Consider the following 16608-nt stretch of genomic DNA (forward strand, 5'->3'; position numbering starts at 1 on the left):
GCCGCCTTGTTGAGGTTAAGCATGCATTAGTTTCTATGGTGGTGAGTCAACTGTGGATTGAGTGGAGACAAGCAGATTCAGAGCGGGGATCTATGGTGCGTAGATTGTGCCTTGATGAGGATTGGTGGAGCAAGGTAGATTTCTTGCTAAAGTTCACAACCCCTGCATTTGAGCTTCTCCGGAGTGCTGACACTGACCAACCTTTCTTGGGAGAGGTATATGATGGCATGGATTCCATGGTTGAGAAAACTATGGAAATCATTTCGCAGGAGTCTCCACAACTTCTGTTTGTTGATGATCATTTTGCTGGTTTGATCAAGAAAATCATTGTTGACCTGTGGAACAATTTCAATACACCATTGCACACTTTAGCACATGCTTTGAACCCCAAATTTTATGATGAGGAGCTTATTGCTAAAAGCAATGGGAAGAGGAAGGCACCCCATAAGGATAGAGAGGTGGCTAATGGGGTGAAAAAAGCACTAATGAGAATGTTTCCTTCTCACCTACATAGGGAGGTAAAGGAGGAATTTGCCAGTTTTGCTGCAGGAATAGATGATTATGCAGATATATCAGCTTTGGCGGAGAGAAGCACCATGAATCCAGTTAGGTGGTGGATTTGTCATGGAGCAAATGGTGTACATTTGCAAAGCCTTGCCATTCGTATTCTTTCACAAGTGGCAAGCTCTTCATCAGCAGAAAGGAATTGGAGCACTTATGGTTTTATTCATTCTGTGAAGCGCAATAGGTTGGGCTCACAGAAAGCAGAGGATCTTGTTTATGTGCACTCCAACCTTCGCCTTGCATCTCGTAGGGGTCCAGAATACAACAGTGGTCCTTCTAAAGAATGGGATGTGGATGCAGAAAATCCTGATTTGGATCTCTCTCTTGCTGCCCTGAATATTGAGGAGGATTCTGGAAGTGGAATTGGTGCATCATCTTCTTCAGCACCACCATCCACTGTTGAGCATTCTGCTGCTTCTATTTTTGATGAGGATTGTTATGATGAGGATTAGTCTTTTGTGACTTGTCTCTATAGTTCTTGCAGCCTTATAGTCTTTATTGTACTTGCAGCCTCATATACTAATATAAATAAAGGCTGATTTTGGATTTTCCAGTTCCTATATTTTTATTTTCATTATGTGATGAGTCATGAGTAAATGTGATCATTGTGATGTAAATTTAATCTTAATGTTAAAATGTTTAAGTAAATGTATCATTAATGCTTTATGATTGCAGTCTTGCACATATATATATTAATAATTTTTAAATGTTTTTAATATATATATATATATATATATATATATATTCGCGTTTCCCCGTTTCCAAAATTCGGGGAGGTCGCGTTTCGTTTCGCTTCCGCGTTTCGTGTCGCTTCCCCGTTTCCCCGTTTCGTGCAACTTAGGTGTAATGTATGCGTGCAGCGTAGACTGTAAATTGTAATGTGCCACTGTGCATGACTGGCGGTTGGCCGAGCTGTGTATGTCGATGTGTTGTACCGGTCGGTGGTCAGTGGTGAGTCGCTGCCACAACCCATCGACATCATCGCTACCACAACCCGTCGAAAACTCCAAAAACTTGTCGAAAACCCTATTAAAAACCCACGGAAGGAGCTGTCACTATATGTTATTGCTCACGCTGTGGACTGCTCATCAGTCGGTTCGATGATGTTTATAAAACTAAACACAGAAATTTATAACTCGTGGGCTGCAAACAATGAAACCTAACCCGCCGCAAACAATGAAACCAAAACCAAAACCATGGGGCCTGCAAACAGCGAATACAAATGATTGATTTTTTATTTTTATTTTTTAAACGGAGAAAAAATCGAACCAAAACGAATTCCAACTAATTTAATGGCATTCTTTTTTAAAGTTCGCGATTTTGTTCAGGATAAAGTTCGTGTCTGCCATTGTGTTCGAGTTCGCCATTTTGTTCAGCGAACTTGAATGAATAAATACGAATTCATTTGAAGTTCGGCGAATTTTGAATTTATTCATTCAAGTTCGCCAAACCCGGTGTCTAAGGTGACATCCATACATAATGCTGAGTGCATATAAGAGTAGGTTGATACCCATCATTGCCAATATTGGGAAGCCATACCAATGTTGATCATATGACATTATAGGTAAATCATACCAAGAGTAAGAGCATAGCCATATAACGAACGTCCAATTATTCCAAAGGTGTAGTATCAATATACTGTGTGAGAGTAGATCTGAGAGACTTCCTTGTAAAGTCTACAATTCTAGTTGATGTATTTTTTTTTACCTTACCTTGCTTCAAATCACTGCCATCTCATGTCCAACTATGCTTCCAACTATGTTGTTCTACTAGACATTTAAAGCACTGTTGGTAGGACTTAAGGCTCCTCCTCAAGCCTCTTGCAATTCATGGTTTTGCTACAGCAAGGTCTAGGTCTTCGTATACACGAAAATATACTCGTTCTAACTACATTGTTCCTCAAGATAACTGCAGACAGGGTGGAGGACCTAAACTAGGCCTTTACACCCTCAAAACAGACCTCCCAAGCTGCTATAGAAACAACCCTTCTCTATGGCCCAGAGCAGAATGAGAATCTCCTTCTAGGACAAGCAACCACCCCTGTTTACCTGCATTGTTTCTTGAGACGACTACAGCTAGAACTGGAGGTCCCTTATAGGCATCTCGGCCCTCTCAAATCCTCCTCCTCATACTTGTTGAAAAGTGCAACTAGGTTCGGTCTTCATAATGACATGTAATAATGATTTTATGTAATGTGACGTAAAGAAGAAAAATAAATTTATTATATTGACTTACTTCATGGGTTTCATGAGCAAGGGATTTTGTTTTTGAGTCAAGACTCCCATTGAGAGTCTTTGGGAATTATTTTTCATCTAGTCATAAAATGATAGAGTCATTGTCATGTAATGAAGTCATGTTACACTTGTAAAATATCAATATTGTATATGTAAAGTATCCTCCAAGAACTTGTCACTCATCCTCTTCAAATCGGCCTACAACGACGGTAGAACATGCTAGAAGAAGTCAGCCTAACCTCCAGCTATCATGTCGGTCTAATGGACATATTATGAGGTGTATATATAGCCACACTCGACCTCCATTAGAAGCAAGAAAACTTGACAAGCTTTCGGTCAAGAAGAAATACGAAGAAAGGGTGAAGAAGGAAGTGCAGAGAAGAAGGCTACAAAGAAGTGCGAAGAAGTGAGAAAGAGGATTCTTTTGGGCAAGCGAAGAAAGAGATTCTTCTGGGCAAGCAACGAAAGAGGTTCTTCTGGGCAAGTGAAGAAGGAAGTTTCTTCTGGGGCAGCAAAGAGAAGTTTTCTTTTGGGGCAGCGAAGAAGAGGTTTCTTCTGGGCAAGCAAAGGAGAGTTTTTTCTTCTAGGGTAGCAAAGGAAGGATTCTTTTGGGTGACAGAGATAGAAGTCTAGAGACCATGTTTCTCTAGAAGAAGTTGAGGAGAGCAGTTCTAGATCAAGAAGGAAGTCGAAGGGAAGACGCAGAGCATCAAGGATAGTGACAAGGTTCCTGGGAGGATACTAGAGTCAAGGGTCTGTGTCATGGTCTTGGTACTCGTCAATTGAAAATCTAGAAGAAGAATTTTGATCTGGTTTTCCTCTCAAGAGGTGAGAGGTTTTGGCGCTGGTTGAGAAGCCTACATACTATGTCACTTGTCTTTTATTACTGGTAATTGTCTTGATGAAAAAGAACACAATAATAACATAACGAAGAAAAGATCATAAGATAAGAAGTAAAAGTATATCACAAGCAATTATCAAACAATGAAATCTTTTAACTATCCATGCCCTAGATTTCTCAACATGGTTTCAGAGCTTAGGTGCTAAAGTAAGAAAGGGGCATTCAAAGCAAGCTGACACATGAGAATCGAGCTTCATAAGTCAAAGCACGTCGAAGAACTCCAAGCCATCCAATCAAGAAGACATCAAGCATCGAAGAAGGATCATAGCAAATTCAAGGGCTACCAAAGTCAAGATCTTCAAAACCCTAGATCGAAGAAATCTACACCAACAAGAGTCTTGAAACCATCTTCAAGAAAGAAGGAAGACAAAATCATTCAAGGAGGATCGTGAATCAAGCTATCTCTTATCAATCTCTCAAAAAGCATATCCTCTATCAACATCAAGATTAAGGAGTGTTGGGCATTAGATAATCCAACACTCCCCATGTGTTTCGTGACATGGACTAACCGCCTCTCGAGGATCCGTTAACTCTGGCGATGCGTCCGTTTACTAACACCTGCGGGTTTTGGTGTAATGGCAATCGTGATCCTAACAAGTGGTATCAGAGCCAAAGGTCTCGAGTTCGAATCACACCCGGCTCGCGTTGGGCGGGAGATTGTTGGGCATTAGATAATCCAACACTCCCCATGTGTTTCGTGACATGGACTAACCGCCTCTCGAGGATCCGTTAACTCTGGCGATGCGTCCGTTTACTAACACCTGCGGGTTTTGGTGTAATGGCAATCGTGATCCTAACAAGGAGGAAGTAAGCATTAATCTCTCAATTAAGTCTATGACTATATCTGATAATAACAAAATGTCATTTTGCAAGGAAAGCAATAAATTGGTTGGGGCTGCAAATTTCCTTGCATGGAAGAAAAGGATAGACCTAAATCTTATTGAGAATGAGGTCATGGATCACATCAAGGGATCAATAACCCAGCCTCCAAAGGAAGATACTCAAGCATATGCTAGATTCATGAAGGGAGAAGTGAGAACCTAGAGGATTCTTATAGAATCTATAAAAGACTCTCTAATCCCATATGTATCTAAGTTGGAAACTGCAAAAGCTATATATGACAAATTGGTAGAGTTGTTTTCCATAAGTACTGTAGGAGAAGTAATCTCCTGACGATGAACCACACTGGTTGGTTCGAAACGCGTCGACAAAAGATTGGTTATGTGATTTTGCCGAAGATTATCTAAACAGAAGTAATCTCATTAAGGCAAGAACTCTACAAAATGACGATATCCAAGGAAGATGGCCTCACACTTTATGAGGGTATCAGAAATTCGAGATCATCTACAAGCGCTGGGAGAAGTCATGTCTGATAGAGAGATGACCACAGTAGTACTAAATGCACTACTGGAAGAATGGGGTAACTTCACTTCAAGTTTATATGGGAAGAAAAAGACTACATTTCAAGATCTATGGTCACTCTATAAGATCGAAAAACCAGACTGGAGGCAAGGGTTGATGTCGGACCAAATGAGCAGAATCAAGCATATGCTGCTATGGCAAGAAAGAAAGGGAAATTTGGAAAGTTCGGTCCCTAAAAGAAAAGGAGGAACATGGATAAAGTAAGATGCTACGAATGTCAAGAACTTGGGCACTATAGAAGAGATTGTCCTAAACATAGTAAGGACAAGAGGAATAGGGAAGAAGCCCACATTACTGAAGAAGTGAAAGAGCCCGAGTCAAAGAAGTGTAAGAATGAAGAAGTAAAAGATCTCTACTATGACTGAGATGATCTTCTTCATTAGAAAGTACCTTTCACTTGTAAATTATAGATAGGAAGCAATGTAAATAAGATAGGATGCATCATATTAGAAAGGAGCATCGTGATAGAAGCATTATAAGTAAGAGCTCTTAGCATGGGAAGCAGAAAGAATGTCTCGAATAAACTCTATTGTTTATAAAGAGTAAGGGCTCTTGGAAACCTCATTGAAATAGAAATAAGTAGAGATCATCATCGACTGGGATCATCATACAATAGTCAATAAGGAAACATATGTTGGGTAAGGATATGAAAGATCCTCAAGTTTCTCTGATGGAATCCTCATCGGAGGATTCACCAATCTAAAAGGAAAGAAAGAAGTTTCATCAGCAATTCCAACTCATGCGATTCAAGGGATGATGGTATGATGATATAGTCGGAAAGCATGTCTAAAGGATAAAGTCCTTTCGTTCAAATAAAGCTGCTACAAGAAGTCTGAATGACCGAAGGAAAAGATGAGCTATATATGCTTATATAGATTATTATGATAGTCATGTAATATGGTTGCCGTTAATATGGATCACTATTTCCATCTTGGAAATATGATCATGAGAAGAAGGGATCTCCTCCTTTGAAAGACTGCAGAAAAACAAAAGTCGCACTAGAAGAAATCAGCATAATATGTTCTCACATGAATCATGAGGAAGTTGACTACAATTGAGGAACTTTGATTGGAAGCTCCTGGGAATGAAGTGTGAAAAGAAAGGAAGAGATCGTGGTAAAATGAAACAAAGGTAGAAGGCATTCAACATCCGAGACCAAGAAGAGTTGACTAGAATATCTCCCGGAAAGATATGAAGACTCTGATGGAAGCCAGAAAAAGATGAAGAACCTTGACAAAGAATATCTTTGGGAAATGTGTCAATTTGCATGCAGGATGTTAATACCTACAAGAAGATGTCATGATGAAAGACCATCACAAAGGTAATGTTTGATTTAAGTGTTCGTTTGATTTTTGAACTAATATCCGGATGGGCTTATGTAGGACTGCCTAAGGGAAGATCTGTGGATGACTTCCAAGAGGATCATATTGAAGGATGTAAGATCCTTCTGAAAAATATGGCATGAACGCAGAATGACATCAAGCAAAGGCTAGATGGAAAATCTAATGGATCACTTTCTGATGAGATGAGGACATGACTAACTCATGGATGAAAGTGATGGATGGTTTGTGCCGTGTGAAAGTGACCCAAAAGATGAAGACTCCATGACAAAAAAATTGATGACATCGAAGAAGATTGGAGTTCTTTAGGCAGCTGGTTGTTCCACATGAGGAGTTGTTGTAGGTCCCGAGTTAAGAGGGAGCCTGAAAAGAAGTTTCTTACTTGGAAGAAACTTGGAAATTCCTAAGCCAAGAGGGAGCTTAGGTGAATGAGTATATTCCTTATTGGAATATGGCCTCCCTGTTTGAAAGGGAGAGATAGACATGACATTTTGGTCTTCACTTAAGAAGACAGAATGGAGGATTGGGTAATCATTTGGCATCTGATACTCTTTGGGGATGAGATAGGGCATCCAATGGAAGAGTAGTCGTGGAGGACCGATATTATTTGAGGGTTGGGGAGTCGAAGATAAGAATAGTCCTCATGGAAAATATACTAAGAGAACCTGGGTGGGGTATGTTCCGAGAAAGACAATGATGAGAGTGTCTACAAATAATTGGTCTCGCCAGCATTGAGCTCAGATCTTGTGGAGATAAGGAATTGTTAGTCAAGGCCTTGGTATGTAACAATGCAAGTTGATACGATATTATACAAATGAGTTACCAATCCGAATTCTTCTTATGATAAATTCTTCAGATTGAGAAAGTCCAAGTACCATTATGAATACCTCTCTAGTTAAGAGGGAGTGTTGAAAAGTGTAACTAGGTTCGGTCTTCATAATGACATGTAATAATGATTTTATGTAATGTGATGTAAAGAAGAAAAATAAATTTATTATATTGACTTGCTTCATGGGTTTCATGAGCAAGGAATTTTGTTTTCGAGTCAAGACTCCCATTGAGAGTCTTTAGGAATTATTTGTTATCTAGTGATAAAATGATAGAGTCATTGTCATGTAATGAAGTTATGTTACACTTCGTAAAATATCAATACTGTCTATGTAAAGTATCCTCCAAGAACTTGTCACTCATCCTCTTCAAGTCGGCCTACAATGATGGTAGAACATGCCAGAAGAAGTCAGCCTAACTTCCAACTATCATGTCGGACTAAAGGACATATTATGAGGTGTATATATAGCCACACAACCTCTATTCAAAGCAAGAAAACTTGACAAGCTTTCAATCAAGAAGAAATACGAAGAAAGTGTGAAGAAGGAAGTGCGAAGAAGAAGGCTGCAAAGAAGTGAGAAAGAGGATTCTTCTGGGCAAGCGAAGAAATATATTCTTCTGGGCAAGCGAAGAAATATATTCTTCTGGGCAAGCGAAGAAAGAGGTTCTTCTAGGAAAGCGAAGAAGGAAGTTTCTTCGGGGGTAGCAAAGAGAAGTTTTCTTCTGGGGAAGTAAAGAAGAGGTTTCTTCTGGGCAAGAAAAGGAGAGTTTTTTCTTCTGGGGCAGCAAAGGAAGGATTCTTCTGGGTGACCGAAATAGAAGTCTAGAGACCGAGTTTTTCTAGAAGAGACCAATGAAGACCTAGATATGAAGATTCTCTAGAGGAAGTCGAGAAGGAGCAGTGTTAAGGATAGACACCAAGTTTCTCTAGAAGGAGCCGAGGAGAGCAGTTCCAAATCAAGAAGGAAGTCGAAGGGAAGAGCAGAGCATCAAGGATAGTGACAAGGTTCTTGGGAGGATACTAGAGTCAATGGTCTATGTCATGATATTGGTACTCGTCAATTGAAGATCTAGAAGAAGAATTTTGATCGGGTTTTCCTCTCAAGAGGTGAGAAGTTTTGGCCTTGGCTAAGAAGCCTACATAGTCTTTTATTATTGGTAATTGTCTTGATGAAAAATAACACAATAATAACATAACAAATAAAAGATCATAAGATAAGAAGTAAAAGTATATCACAAGCAATTATCAAGCAGAGAAATATTTTAACTATACATGCCCTAGATTTCTCAACAATACTACTATAGCAGCACCTTCCTGCAGCCTTGTAAACAGAGACAAACCCTCCACAAAATAGCACAGAAAAACTATCAATACTTACCTCTGGACCTGTGGTCTGATCTAGCAAGTGAGACGCTGCCCTAAACAGTCTTGAATCAGCGCTCCAAGCCTCCTTGCTAGCTGCTTCCATTAAATGTTGAAGGAGGACCTTGCAATCATGGTTTGCATTTTCAAATTTGATTTGTGGCCCTTATGAGCTATTGAGCCCAGCACTGACATATTCCCAAACTTGACTCCTAACAGTCCCTTGCTTGATAGAAACTTGATTACTTTCCTTGTGATTGCATTCCTTCTCTTGCTTGGGCTTGTCCTTACCTAGCTTTGATACCAACTTAAATTTTGGTTAACATGCTCTTTTATTAGGATAGTTACTTCAACATTTCATATAGCCCATTTATTAATTTATTTTATTGACAATCACATAAATCGTCACCATATTGACAGTAACTGAAGAAAAAACACAAATGATAAATGAAGAAGGTAAGACAAGACAGGAGAACACGAGGATATGGCACAGGCCAGGGAAAAACCCCAAGATGGGGAAAACCCTTGATCAATTCTTCTTATTATAATTCAAGATCAAAATTTGACTTGCCAATTTTGAAGATCAATATCACTGCTTCTTAGATAAATAGATGGCTGCAAATCTAGATTAGACAAATAGTAACCTCTAGGGTTCATGACATACTTCTGCAGAGGCTTCTGCTTTCTGATTATTTGGTTAGGGCTTGATGATAAGATGCTACAGCCCATTTCCACAGCACTTGGATTCCTTCTTCGGCTGCAGCCTCTCTTCAAGCTAGACTATGCTCATTCCTCTACTGTCCAGGGCTATTTCCAGCCCTCCAATATTCCTTACGGCCTCCAAGCAGAAGGAAGATACGGCTTGCGGCCCTCCTGGAAGTGCTCCTGAACAATGTGGCCTGCTTTTAGGAGAAAGACTCCACCTCAAACAGTGCCAAACCATCATCAAAACAACCCTCAACAGGTGCAGCTCCTCTCTGCTCAAACTAAGACCTGTGATAAAGATAAAAGTGCCCAAAACAATTCACAAATGTGCCCATACCAATCTTGCCCTCTAGCCTGTGGAACTCGGCCCTTCAAGATGACTAAAATGAAGCAAACCTTGCTGTCATCTCCTTCGTTGGAGATCTTCTTTTGCGGCTACTTCAAAGAGGAGAAGAATGATATATCGATGTGCCTTGAATAGACTATTTATATCCTTGATGGGTAGGCCAACTTGGTCACTTTAGGAGGGAAATTCAAATTTTCAATTTTCAATTTTTCCCACCTTGATAAGGTCATGCCTTATCAAATTTCTTTTGAATGAATAAATATTTTTCCTTATCCAAATTTAGTGATCTTCAGGTCGATTTTTGTCCTCTCAAAAAGAGGAATTCAATGCAATCATCACCTCCATCAAATGAGCTATCCAAAGTGGAATTTTGACCCTAGTTGCTAATTTTAACAATTTTGGTTGGTCATCTTTCTTTGGATGGTCAAAGTTTTAACTTTGACTTTGTCATCATTGTACAAAATTGGATTTTCCCTCTCTACTAAACATTTGATATTAATCAATAAGAAGGATTGGTTGGGTTTCCCCCCTTGTGGGGTTTTTTCCTAACGTTAACCTAAATCTTTGTGTTCATTGTCTTGGCTTGTCTTCTTGTGCATCTTATTGTTGATATTATATCTATAGTTACCGTCAAACGTGAATGCTAATTGATTGCTATTTGGAATCTGAGGTGAAATTATTTTGGGCTAATAAATTATTGAAGTAATTGTTGCAAGCATAGAACATACCATCAAAATTAACATAGATGCAGTTGTGACAAGAGGGGAGCAAGTTCCTTCGCAGATCAAGCTATCCAGTTGCAAGGATTCAACAAGGAAGTGAGTTCAAGCCAGAGAAGGAGAGCATCAATGATTGAGGGAGCAGTAGCAAAGAGTTGTAGAGGATTTTCCAGTTTCAAAGAGCCAGCAGAAGGGAGGCCGAAATATTCTGCAGAGAAATTCGTCCAGGTGGTGCGAGTTAGCCAGTCCGGTTGAGCAAATTGTCGAGAAGGGTTTGGATCAATTGTCGGAGGCTGGAAAGCAATTTCCGAAGGCAGAGCGAATTTTCTCAGTGGTAGGAGGAGGCTAGATGGCCCAATTTGGAGCAGTTCCAGAGGTCGTACAAACTGCCAGGCTAGTCGTGCGAGCAACCAGTTAGGCAATGGGAGCAGGCCAAGAGGGAGGCTGAGTTTGTTTACAGAGGAAGAAATGTTCTCCTAAATACTTTTGGCGAGATTATTTACTAGAGGATTGCCAATTAGACATCTAGATATTGTCATGATATTTTATTGTTGCATAATAATAATAATAAACCCTCATCCACTGCACCGGTTTTCCCTTCGGCGGTTAGTCCAAAAATATTGTTGTCGATTTTTATGTGTGTGCATTTATTTCTCAGTTCCTGATTTTAATTTCCGCAACATATTTTTTGGTGAAGATTGCAATTGTGAATTATTCGTAAATTGACATAAAAAATTAAACTGCTAACAGTTAGGAGACTAATATCCAGTGATTGCAATCAAGGAATTTTCACATACCTACACAAGCAATATGCAAAATCCAACCTAACAAAAGAGTAAATGCATATTTTAGAGTCCAGCATTCTGTTTCTAGTAAACCTATGCCAAAATCCTTAGTCAATCTGAATAGACTTGCGCTGAACTTACTATGTGGGTTGTTTCAGTAGGTTACAAAAATCTGATAATACTTTTGTAAAAGTGTGTGTAACTAAATTAGAAACTGGCTTATCTTTGAAATCTGGTTATGATGAATTAAAGTTGAAACTGCTAAATTAAAAACATATTTTGAAAATAGAGATGATTCTTAAGTGTGATAACAAATTGTAGATTCACTTTATTGATACAAAATTCATGGCCAGAAATTGTATAGGTCACTACAATCAATCAATAGCGGCTCTACATATCCAAAAACTAGCAACTTTACAGAAATATAATTTAGTAATAATGTTATATACTACATATTTAAAACTACTTGTTGAAAAAACTTAAGAAGAATCACATTCAAAAGGAACAAATAATTGTGTCAATATGACTTGTTATCAGATGAACAGTACTATCAATATTCTCTGTTCAGCTGCCAGCATACTTCATATTAGTGAATTATATCAAAACAACTATGACAAAAGGATAGCAAAGTCCAACCTTTTTCATTGAAGATAGAAACTTTGCATTCACCATGCCAACCTGCACATGCAAAGCTCTAAAATAAGGTCACTGGATATCAATAACTCCCTTCGAAGTGCAGTTTCTTTTATTTCAGACTACAGCTACAGGAAATTAAGAAAAACGATGGTAGAGTTGAACTTTACAGTCTCTGAAGTCAATGTGGCACAAGTAACTACTATGTCCGCTTGCTTTGCAAATTCATAAAGGCACTCATTTCCACCTTTCTCATCAATCAGGTCATCCTTGATGTTTCCATTGTCTATGCTTTGCATTGGATAATTATCAACAGCATCTGCATACAGCTGTGGTGTTACTATGGCATACAACACAGTAGATACGACATATCCAAGGTTCATCTTTCCATCTCATACCTTGTTTGCTCAAATCCAAAGCTGATTTTGAGTGCCAACGTCGTCTAGTAGCAAGAATTTTAACACCAAAAGGTCTCAAACGAATTGCAAGGTCCTTCCCAATATTTCCATATCCAACAATAAAAACCTGTACATACAACAATTAAGTCATATATGCATATTACTGTGCAGCAAAATGAGATTTTTTTAATTCAGAGTCAGACATCTATACTCGGGGAAATGACACAAACCAACACTAAACTAGTCTCAACTTGTCATTTTTGTTGCTTGTTGACCATGTCCATGTCAACAGTTCCAAGAAGCAGAGTATAAAGCAGTGGATAAAATTTTTGTCATTGTCATCATTGCAATCCCAAATTCTGCTATTTATTGTAAAAATGATTCTAGTATGACTATGAAGCCATGTAACAACACCTAGGTAAATCTATGATTCTTCTCAAAGGGTTTCACTCTAAAGAGTTTTTTAACCTCCCCAAATTATTTGTGTTTGTAAACACGAATAATTGGCAGAGTTTTTCTCCCAGATATACCCCAAATCTAGGGTGGAACTCATTGACAAGGTCTTAGGTGAGTCCTAGTGTTATCGAGTCAATGCATTTTATCATACTAAGTCACGTGTCTTGTGTCGCAGAATTTGGTTGAGTCTTAAGGGATCTGTGCCTGCATAAAATTCTCCTTCTAAAGGTTGATTATTGTGATATTCTGATGTAAAAGTGTGTCTAGAAATATTTTTGGTGAATTATTCCTCATAATTAGAACACCATTAGCCAAATAATTTTTAGACAGGAAAATATTTAATCCCCTCTTTAAGTCTTTTTATTTATTTTCTGGCAAAAATAAAAGAAATTAACCATGAAACCGGATTCGTCCCCCAGGGCCCATGAATCATGAATCTATCAAATCGGACATGATTCGTCCTGATTCGTGTCCGAATCAAATCCAGATCGTGTCCCAATTTTCGGACACGAATCCAAAAAAAGCAACCCACGCGGCGTTAAAAAGTGACTTTGCTGCCTTTTCTTTTCACTTTCACTTGTCTATTTTGTTGTGGGTTTCTTGTGGGTTTGTTGTGGGTGTTTTTGAGCAAGGAACAAAGAGTGTGGGAGTGTTTTAAAGGAGATTCAAGCAACAGGTAAGTGCATTTGCTCTCTATTTTTTTTGCATTTTTATTACAGCAGTTTGCATATGCATTGCTTATACAAATTTGTTCATTTTTGTTTTATTTTTTTACAGAATTCATGGCTCAATCAAGGGCATCATGGAAAGAGCAAAGGAAGGGAAAGAATGTCCCCATTGGAGATGCCCCTCCTCTCCCAATTTCATCGGAGTCTGTTGCAAGTATTCCCTCTATTGCAAGTAATGTTGAGGGAAGACTTCCTTCCCAATGTAACATTGAGAAATATCCCTTGCGGAAATATGTCACAAGAGACAAGGGCCACCCAGCAAGGTGAAGGGAGGAGGCAATGTGAGTTGGAAATTAAAATATTGCCACAATACTTTTAGGAGCACATATTTCCATGTGAAAGGTCATTTGTTGGCTTTACCACATTGTGGAATTGGAGCTTGTGCAAATGTGCCTTTACCAAAGAAGAAAGAAATGCTAAAAGAGTCCAATGTTGTTATGGCAAATGTGGTGCAAAATAAATATAAAAAAAAAAACCAAGAATGATGACCCCCTTCCATTCTTGAGGAAAAACAGCAACAAATTCCCATTTGAGAGTTCTGGTGGGGGACAAGCAGCAAAAAGAAAGGCAATTTCACTTGGTCCAAAGGATAAGATTTTGCAGAAGGAGAAACGGGAAGAGCTTGATCTCACCATTGCCTTTTTTTTTCTATCAAAACTTCATATCCTTTAATGTTTCACGCTCACCTCTATTTATTGAGATATGCTAAGCTCTAACTCAAGGGGCTCCATCAAGGTATGTGCCTCCTAGGTCTGAGAAGCTTAGAACCACATTGTTGACGAAAGCAAAAAAAGAGGTGGAAAAAATGCTTGAGCCTATTAAAGCATCATGGCCAACATCTGGGGTTAGCATTGTTTCTGATGGATGGACAGATCCAGGACAACACCCACTCATCAACTTCATGGTGTCTTCCTTGAATGGTCTGGTTTTCTTGAAAGTAGTGGATGCACTTGGACAATACAAAGATGCACAACATATGGGTGAGTTGTTTATTAAAGTTATTGAAGATGTAGGTGTTGATTCTTGTGTGCAAATCATTACAGATAATGCACATGTTTGCAAGGTTGTTGGCATGATTGTGGAATCTAAATATCCACAAGTGTTTTGGACACCTTGCATTCTCCATTCATTGAACTTACCACTCAAATCCATTGCTTCTGATGTGCTTTGGATTGGTAACATTATTGAGGATGCATGGCATATCCGTAACTTTGTACAAAATCATACAAATGCCCTCACTATCTACAAGGAGTACAGTAATCTATCATTGTTGAAGATTGCAGATACACGGATTGCCTCTCCATTCATCATGTTGAAGAGGTTACGGGATGTCATGACCGCTCTTGGGGCCATGGTTATTTCAGAGTTTTGGTCTTTTTGGAGAAAGTGTAATGTCCCAAATGAGAAAAATTTGAAACAAGCTCTTCACATAAAATTTGTCATACATTTAATAGAAGATTGCCATGTAAAAATAGGCAAATAAAGCACCGCAATCTCATAACACAATGAACAGGAGATCCTCAGCTTTATTATATTAGAAGAACTAGGGTTTACATGCAAATACAACCCATATAGCTGAGATCAATGGCCTCAGACAAATCTACAATAATGCCGCAATCGGCCTCCAAAACAAACTGAAAGACCAATACACTGCAACCTGTGAACCCTAAATGGATTCACCAAGGGAAGAGATGGGTGCTCACCCACTCTTACTGAATCACCTGAGGGTTTCCATCCTGGAGCTACTACTAGAGTAGAGAACCGAGTTCTCAACCACACATACAAGAAACAATATCAAAACCAAGATGTCCCAAATGATCTTCTCCTCCTCTTTTTATAGATCTGATGGATAGATCTCCAAGCCTCTAGAAGCATCTTATTTTATTATTATTCTAGAAGCTCCTCCATTGACTTTATCTTAAGTGACCCCTTTTATTTTATTTTATTTTACTTAAGTCACTTTTGGCCCATTTCCTCTAATTAATTATTTTTCCTTAATTAAATGACTAATTAAAGTCAATTTTAACTAAGGAAAATGGTAAATCGCCCACCATATGCTCTTCGGCCACTGGAAGTCACTTCTCAGCATCCCACCATGTAGATCTTCTCGATCCGGTTCTAACAAGCTATTACACTGAGGTGTTCCATCAATTAATCTCCCCAGAATGCCACCTCGAGCATAATAAATTAAGTTATGCCGATAATAACCTCGTTTTACGGGAATTATCAGAAAGTCATAGAACCAAAAACAAGATGTGAGAAACTTTTCATAATGATGAATCTGTCGAGCGAATTCCATCAGACCCCATAAAACTCCTCAAAACTCCATCGGAACCCCTGATGACATAAACCTGCTCCACTGACCTGGCCATCCCCTGCCTTGGAAATCCACCTTGGTTGTACTATGAAGAAGAATAAAAATGGGGACATTACAGTCCTCCTGCCCCAAGATTGCTTGCCCTCAAACAATCCAAATTTGTGGACCAATCTTGTGGCCCAACACAATTGAGACCCAATGCTCAGATCCCATATGAACCACTAGTCCACGTCACACCTCCAAGCTATCGAAACATGATTGGATCCTCCAATACCTAGATTCCATGTTTGACTCAACCTGTTACTAGTAGATCCACCTGGAACCCAATGCCACCAAGAAGAAGCATCAATGCTCCATGGCTCTTGTTGTGCTATAGCTCCGACTATGAATGTTGCCCCACCAACTGTGTACCAGCTCATCACCTCCCTCCAATCCAACCTCAGGCATAGGCCAAGGTCATCCCCACTCTGCTGATGCAAGGCTAATGCTATGGAAACACTGGTGAACTGTTGGTCCACCTCCCACTACTCACTGAAGCATATAGTAACCTCCTCATCTAAGTGCCCCTGTTGTACTATGCCCCGAACTAAGGTTGATACTCCATCAAAAGGATACCAACGTATGATCTCCGGCCAATCTAATGTATGGACACCTGTGCAAGGGATACGTCTGCTATGCTGAAACTAATCCATGCTCAACTCCTGAGGCTCTACCCGGTCAATCAAACATGTCCGAGAAAGTTTGCCTTCCTTCCTCTAGTGGGAAGAAGTGGGCACACTGTGCTGCAAGCCCTATCTATATACTCTTGGAGAGGGATGCTCCCTGAAAGTCCTGCAGCTCTGCCAGCTGTCTATGCATCTACCCGCACC

The 16608-nt window shown here is 39.3% G+C and overlaps 1 protein-coding gene across 2 annotated transcripts in view; it reads right to left on the bottom strand.

Moving 5' to 3' along the window:
• Positions 1-16608, bottom strand: part of LOC149180990 (uncharacterized) — a 388049-nt gene that overhangs the window by 183175 nt on the left and 188266 nt on the right. For both annotated transcript variants that reach the window (XM_089416396.1, XM_089416397.1), the window contains exons 5-7: positions 12239-12365; positions 12011-12159; positions 11844-11885 (exon numbers count right to left, since the gene is read on the bottom strand). In XM_089416396.1, coding sequence (XP_089272522.1) covers positions 11844-11885; positions 12011-12159; positions 12239-12365 — 318 coding nt within the window. The remainder of the gene's footprint in view (positions 1-11843; positions 11886-12010; positions 12160-12238; positions 12366-16608) is intronic.

The sequence above is a fragment of the Pinus tabuliformis genome, chromosome 3_2, assembly GCF_031772625.1.
Source record: "Pinus tabuliformis cultivar Carrire ecotype Pingquan chromosome 3_2, CPIR1, whole genome shotgun sequence".
In the NCBI taxonomy this organism is placed as follows: domain Eukaryota; kingdom Viridiplantae; phylum Streptophyta; class Pinopsida; order Pinales; family Pinaceae; genus Pinus; species Pinus tabuliformis.